The 7,850-nt window shown below is 41.6% G+C and overlaps 2 protein-coding genes across 2 annotated transcripts; both read left to right on the forward strand.

The window, feature by feature from the left end:
- Nucleotides 1-2,392: 2,392 nt before the first annotated feature.
- Nucleotides 2,393-3,160, forward strand: LOC137537820 (gastrula zinc finger protein XlCGF71.1-like). Its single transcript, XM_068259777.1, has 3 exons — nt 2,393-2,396; nt 2,480-2,681; nt 2,881-3,160. The coding sequence occupies exons 1-3, from the start codon at nt 2,393-2,395 to the stop codon at nt 3,158-3,160; spliced, it is 486 nt and encodes a 161-aa protein (XP_068115878.1).
- A 2,516-nt stretch (nt 3,161-5,676) lies between these two features.
- LOC137537821 (zinc finger protein 547-like) lies at nt 5,677-7,551 on the forward strand. Its single transcript, XM_068259778.1, has 2 exons — nt 5,677-5,893; nt 7,280-7,551. The coding sequence occupies exons 1-2, from the start codon at nt 5,677-5,679 to the stop codon at nt 7,549-7,551; spliced, it is 489 nt and encodes a 162-aa protein (XP_068115879.1).
- Nucleotides 7,552-7,850: the final 299 nt, after the last annotated feature.

The raw sequence follows: 7,850 nt of genomic DNA on the forward strand, positions 1-7,850 counted from the left end.
GTCATCTTGTCTCTTAGGAAGCCATGTGGGATCCATATCATCATAATCCTCCTGCCTAGCTTGCTTGCCTCAGACAACTCCAAAACTGCACCAACAGCAGGTACTTCATCATCCTCCTCCTCCTCACACGTTACGTCCATAGTGTTGCCACCTAACTCAGACATATAAGGTGGTGTAACTTGCTTAGTGCCTTCATCTTGTTGTAGCAGTAGTGGATGTGAATCTGTGATTTCACCACCAAATAACTCCAGCAAAGTTTCAAATGCAGCGGATGTGGTGCTTGTAGTAGCGCTGGTGGCTGCGGAAGATGAGGTGTTCTGTGTTAAATAGTCAACCACGTCCTGACTATCTTCGGAGGTGATGGGACGTGCCTTCTTCTGAGCACTGTACTTTGGGCCAGGGCCACTCAAAATCACATCAACATGACATCGCACAGACCTGCCGGTGACTGGTGTCCTTCCTCTGGGTCTGCCTCTACCTCTTCCGCTACCTGTTTTGTCCATTTTGTTCATCTCAGGGGGGATGAAGTGAAAGGTATGCACTTATTTGACTAATACAAAGTGCAGTCACACAGGTGCAGCAGTTAACAGGTATGCACGGAGTGGTATATCACATTGCGTACACTCACGTAGGTAGGTGGGTTCACTCAACAAAACAGCTAGGTATATGCAGTGATGAGGTGAGTTCACTTAACACAAAAGGTAGGTAAGTATATGCAGTGATGAGGTGGGTTCACTCAACAAAACAGCTAGGTATATGCAGTGATGAGGTGGGTTCACTCAACAAAACAGCTAGGTATATGCAGTGAGGAGGTGGGTTCACTTAACACAAAAGGTAGGTAAGTATATGCAGTGATGAGGTGGGTTCACTTGACACAACAGCTAGGTATATGCAGTGATGGGTATTACAATGTGTAGCTACCGATCACACACACACAGGTAGTCAATGAATGTGCTGGGCCGGGCAGTGGCACACACACAGTATGAATTACAAAAGCTGTCTATGCACCCAGGTGAGAAACCTTATTCATGTTCAGAGTGTGGGAAATGATTTACTCAGAATGGAAACCTTCAAGGACATGTGAAAAAAGGCCGCTACCCAGTGTGTATTCTCACATGTCCTTGAAGGTTTCCATTCTGAGTAAATAATTTCCCACCCTCTGCACCCAGGTGAGAAGCCTTATTCATGTTCAGAGGGTGGGAAATTATTTACTCAGAATGGAAACCTTCAAGGACATGTGAGAATACACACTGTGTAGCGGCCTTTTTTCACATGTCCTTGAAGGTTTCCATTCTGAGTAAATCATTTCCCACACTCTGAACATGAATAAGGCTTCTCACCTGGGTGCAATTTTAGGTGTCTCTAAAGGCTCTTTGTATCATGTAAATTTTTCCACATTCTGAAAATGACAGAGGCCTCTTACCCGTGTGTCTTATCATGTGCTTTCCAAAAGTCTGAACAAGAATACAGTCTGTCACCTGTGTGAGTTTCTTGGTGTCTATGAAAGTTTTATCTGTTGTAAAAAAACGTTCCCACATTCTGAACTTAGAATACACACTGGGGAGCGGCCTTTTTTAAGTTCAGAATGTGGGAAAGATTTTTACAACCGATAAAACTTTTATAGACATCAAGAAACGCACATAGGTGAGAGATAATATTCATGTTCAGACTTTTTGTAAAGCACATAGACACACAGGTAAGAGGCCTCTGTCATGTTCAGAATGTGGGAAAACTTCTCATGATAGAAAGAGCCTTCAGAGACACCCAAAAACTCACACATGGGAAAAGCCGTATTCATGTTCAGAGTGTGGGAAATGTTTTACTCAGAATGGAAACCTTAATAGACACATGAAAATATACACTGGGAGTGGCCTTTTCCGTGTTCAGAATGCGGGAAAGTTTTCTATGACAGAAGAAACTTTGATAGACAAGAAAAAACTCACACATATACACTGGGGAGTGGCCTTTTCATGTTCAGAGTGTGGATAAGTTTTCTATGACAGAGGAAACATTATAGACACCAAAAAACGCACACAGGTGAAAGACCATATTCATGTTCAGACTTTTGTAAGGCACATGAGACATACAGGTAAGAGGCCTCTGTCATGTTCAGAATGTGGGAAAACTTTTCATGAGAGAAAGAGCCTTCAGAGACACCTAAAAAAAACTCACACAGGTCAGAAACCGTATTCATGTTCTGTGTGTGGGAAATGTTTTCCTCAGAATGGAAACCTTATCAGACACATGAAAATACACTCTGGGGATGAGACTCTTTCATGTTCAGAGACCAGAAAAGATTTTTATGACAGAGAAAACGTCCATAAACACTAAAAAACTCACACAGGTGACAGACCATATTCATGTTCAGACTTTTGTAAAGCACATAAGACCCATGGGTAAGAGGCCTCTGTCATGTTCAGAATGTGGGAAAACCTTTCATGATAGAAAGAGCTTTAAGAGACACCAAAAACTCACACAGGGCAGAAGCCGTATTCATGTTCAGAGTGTGGGAAATGTTTAATACAGAATGGAAACCTTATCAGACAAATGAAAATACAATCTGGGGAGGAAACGTTTTCATGTTCAGAATGTGAAAAAGATTTCTACACAGGTGACAGACTGTATGCATATTCAAAATGTGGGAAATGTTTTACTCAGAATGGAAACCTTCATAAACACAGGTAAATACACACTGGGGATCGGCCTTTGTCATGTTCAGAGTGTGGGAAAGATTTCTATGACAGATGAAACTTTCATAGACACCAAGAGACTCACACAGGTGACAGACCGTATTCATGTTCAGACTTTTGTAAAGCACATAAGACACACCGGTAAGAAGGCTCTGTGGTGTTCAGAATGTGGGAAAACTTTTCATCATAGAAAGAGCCTTCAGAGATACCTAAACACTCACACAGGTGAGAAGCCGTATTCATGTTCAGAGGGTGGGAAATGTTTTACTCAGAATGAAAACCTTAATAGACACATGATAGTACACATTGGGGCATGGCATTGTTCATGTTCAGAGTGCAGGAAAGTTTTCTATGACAGAGGAAACTTTCATAGAAACCAAAAGACTAACAGACACCAAAAGACAACAGAGGTGACAGATCGTATTCATGATCAAAGTTCTATAAAGCACATAAGACAATCTGTCTGTTAGTCTTTTGGTTTCTAGGCGCTATTCGTGACCTTGAGACTGTACTGTGTACTCCTATCTGTTTATTGTCTGATGAAGCGGGCATATACCCGTGAAACGCGTTACGGTTCTGTTCATGGAGTATGTGAATAAATTGTCTTTATCTTAAGCGACAGCATAGAGTCTATTTCTGAGTGGCCGGTCCACCGCCGCCACCCGAATATTTTACACATTTTAGCATATTTTATCCTTTTCTACTCCTCTGTCATAGAAAACTTTCCCACATTCTGAACATGAAAAATGCCATGCCCCAGTGTGTACGATCATGTGTCTATTAAGGTTTTCATTCTGAGTAAAACAATTTCCCACACTCTGAACATGAATATGGTTTCTCACCTATGTGAGTTTTTAGGTATCTCTGAAGGCTCTTTCTATCCTGTAAAGTGTTCCAACATTCTGAACATGACTCGTATTCATGCTCAAACTTGCACATAAGACAAACAGGTAAGAGGCCTCAGTCATGTTCAGAATGTTGGAACACTTTACATGATAGAAAGAGCCTTCAGAGATACCTAAAAACTCACATAGTTTAGAAACCGTATTCATGTTCAGAGTGTGGGAAATGTTTTACTCAGAATGAAAACCTTAACCTCCCTGCCGTTATAAAAAATTGCTGCGCACGGCAGGGAGGGTGTTTTTTGGCATTATTTTTTTTTTTTTAGCATGTAGCTAGCCTAGCGCTAGCTACATGCTTCCCCCCTCCCTGCGGCGTCCCCCCGAATGCGCCGATCGCCGCCGGCGCATATACCTATCTGGAAATCCAGTTCAGAACGGGATTTCCAGGAGGGCTTCCCCCGTCGCCATGGCGATGGGCGCGATGACGTCATCGACGTCGTGACGTCAGAGGGAGTCCCGAACCACCCCTCGACGCTGCCTGGCACTGATTGGCCAGGCAGCGCACGGGTCTCGGGGGGGGCACCCTCTGATGCGGCGGGTTGCGGCGAATCGGCGCGGAGCGGCGGCGATCGTAAGTTACACGCAGCTAGCAAAGTGCTAGCTACGTGTAACAAAAAAAAAATTATGCAAATCGGCCCAGCAGGGCCTGAGGAATCCTCCGCGGCAGGTTACCCCGAGCTGAGCTCGGGATAACCGGCAGGGAGGTTAATAAACACATGAGAATACACACTGGGAAGGGGTTTTCTAGTTTTCTATGAAAGAGGAAACTTTAATAGACACCAAAAGACAACAGAGGTGACAGATCGTATTCATGATCAAACTTCTATAAAGCACATAAGACAATCTGTCTATTAAAGTTTCCTCTTTCATAGAAAACTTTCCTGCACTCTGAACATGAAAAATGTCCCTTCCCAGTGTGTATTCTCATGTGTTTATTAAAGAGAATCTGTATTGTTAAAATCGCACAAAAGTAAACATACCAGTGCGTTAGGGGACATCTCCTATTACCCTCTGACACAATTTCGCCGCTCCTCACCGCATTAAAAGTGGTTAAAAACAGTTTTAAAAAGTTTGTTTATAAACAAACAAAATGGCCACCAAAACAGGAAGTAGGTTGATGTACAGTATGTCCACACATAGAAAATACATCCATACACAAGCAGGCTGTATACAGCATTCCTTTTGAATCTCAAGAGATCATTTGTGTGTTTCTTTCCCCCTGCAGCTATCTTCCGCTGAAGTGTCAGGCTGTTTCTTCCTGCAGAGTGCAGACAGCTCTGCCTGTATGTAATTCCTCAGTATGTGAAAGCCCAGCCAGCTCAGAGGAGGATTTATCCAGCTTGTAAAATATAAGAGAAGAGAGAAGCTGCCCTAATCTAAATAATACACAGGCAGTGTGCAGAGAGGGGCCTGGAGGGGGGAGATACATCACAGAACCACAACACTGAAGAACTTGGCAGCCTTCCAGACACAGGCTGACAAGTCTGACAAGAGAGAGATAAGTTGATTTATTACAGAGATGGTGATAGTAGAAAGTGCTGCAGTAAGCCAGAACACATTAGAATAGCCTTTGAAACTTGTAGGATGATAAAAAACAGGATGCAATTTTTGTTACGGAGTCTCTTTAAGGTTTCCATTCTGAGTAAAACATTTCCCACCCTCTGAACATGAAGGCATTTCACCTGTGTGAGGTTCTCGTCTATGAAAGTCTCCTCTGTCATAGAAAACTTTCCCACATTCTGAACATGAAAAATGCCATGCCCCAGTGTGTACTATCATGTGTCTATTAAGGTTTTCATTCTGAGTAAAACATTTCCCACACTCTGAACATGAATACGGTTTCTCACCTATGTGAGTGTTTAGGTATCTCTGAAGGCTCTTTCTATCATGTAAAGTGTTCCCACATTCTGAACATGACTGAGGCCTCTTACCTGTTTGTCTTATCAATGTTTTACTCAGAATGAAAACCTTAATAGACACATGATAGTACACACTGGGGCATGGCATTTTTCATGTTCAGAATGTGGGAAAGTTTTCTATGACAGAGGAGACTTTCATAGATGAGAAAACCTCACACAGGTGAAATGCCTTATTCATGTTCAGAGGGTGGGAAATGTTTTACTCAGAATGGAAACCTTAATAAACACATGAGAATGCACACTGGGGAGCGGCATTTTTCATGTTCAGAATGCAGGAAAGTTTTCTGTGAAAGAGGAATCTTTCGTAGACAAGAAAAACACACACAAGTGACAGACCGTATTCATGATCAAACTTTTGTAAAGCACATTATAAGAAAAACAGGTAAGAGGCCTCTGTCATTTTCAGAATGTGGAAAACTTTACATGCTACAAAGAGCCTTCAAAGATACCTAAAATGCACCCAGGTGAGAAGCCTTATTCATGCTCTGAACATGAATAAGGCTTCTCACCTGGGTGCAATTTTAGGTATCTCTGGAGGGTCTTTGTATCATGTAAAGTTTTCCGCATTCTGAAAATGACAGAGGCCTCTTACCTGTTTGTCTTATAATGTGCTTTACAAAAGTCTGAACATAAATATGGTCTGTCACCTGTGTGAGTTTTTTGGTGTCTATTGGTGTTGTCTTCTAGGTGTCTTAAAAAAAGGCTGCTCCCCAGTGTGTATTCTAAGTTCAGAATGTGGGAAAGATTTTTACAACAGATAAAACTTTCATAGACATCAAGAAACTCACACAGGTGACAGACTGTATTCATGTTCAGACTTTTGTAAAGCACATGATGAGACACACAGGTAAGAGGCCTCTGTCATGTTCAGAATGTGGGAAAACTTTTCATGATAGAAAGAGCCTTCAGAGACACCAAAAAACTTGCACAGGGGAGAAGCCGTATTCATGTTCAGAGTGTGGGAAATGGTTTGCTCATAGTGGAAACCTTAATAGACACATGAAAAAATACCTTTTTCATGTTCAGAATGCGGGAAAGTTTTCTATGACAGAAGAAACTTTCATAGACGAGAAAAAACTCACACAGGTGACAGACCGTATTTATGCTCAAACTTTTTTAAAGCACATAAGACACACCGGTAAGAGGGCTCTGTCATGTTCAGAATGTTGGAAAACTTTACATGATACAAAGAGCCTTCAGAGATGCCTATAAATCTCACACAGGTGAAAAGCCTTATTCATGTTCAGAGTGTGGGAAATGATTTACTCAGAAAGGAAAGCTTCATGGACATTTGAGAATACACACTGGGGAGCGGCCTTTTTGAAGTTCAGAGTGCGGGAAAGATTTCAATGATAAAGGAAACTTTCGTAGACACCAAAAAAACACACACAGGTGACAGACCGTATTTATGTTCAGACTATTGGAAAGCACATAAGACACACAGGTAAGAGGCCTCCGTCATGTTCAGAATGTGAGAAAACTTTTCATGGTAGAAAGAGCCTTCAGAGACACCTAAAACTCACAGATGAGAAACATTATTCATGTTCAGAGTGTGGGAAATGTATTACTCAGAATGGAAACCTAAATAGACACATGAGAATACACACTGGGGAGCAGCTTTTTCCTATTCAGAATGCGGGAAAGTTTTCTGTGAAAGAGGAAACTTTCATAGACAAGAAAAATACACACAAGTGACAGACCGTATTTATGTTCAGACTTTTGAAAAGCACATAAGACACATGGGTAACAGGCCTCTTGTCATGTTCAGAATGTGGGAAAACTTTTCATGGTAGAAAGAGCCTTCAGAGAAACCTAAAAACTCACACAAGTAAGAGGCCTTATTCATGTTCACAGGGTGGGAAATGGTTTACTCAAAATGGAAATCTTAATAGACACATGAGAATACACACTGCGGAGCGGCATTTTTCATGTTCAGAGTGCGGGAAATATTTTTATGACAGAGAAAACTTTTATAAACACCAAGAGACTCACACAGGTGACAGACAATATTCATGTTCAGACTTTTGTAAAAGCACATGAGACACACAGGTAAGAGGCCTCTGTTGTTCAGAATGTGGGAAAACTTTTCATGATTGAACATGAATAAGGCTTCTCACCTGTAGGTTTTTTTTGGGGGTCTTTGAAGGCTCTTTCTGAGTGTGGGGAAATGATTTACTCAGAAAGGAAAGCTTCATGGACATATGAGAATACACACTGGGGAGCGGCCTTTTTTAGTTTCAAAACGTTTATTACGTTTTTGAAAAAGTATAACAGCATTTACATAAGCCCATAACATAGGGCGTATCAATCAGTTGAAATCGTAACAAACAATAACACAG

The sequence above is a fragment of the Hyperolius riggenbachi genome, chromosome 11 (assembly GCF_040937935.1).
Source record: "Hyperolius riggenbachi isolate aHypRig1 chromosome 11, aHypRig1.pri, whole genome shotgun sequence".
NCBI lineage: Eukaryota > Metazoa > Chordata > Amphibia > Anura > Hyperoliidae > Hyperolius > Hyperolius riggenbachi.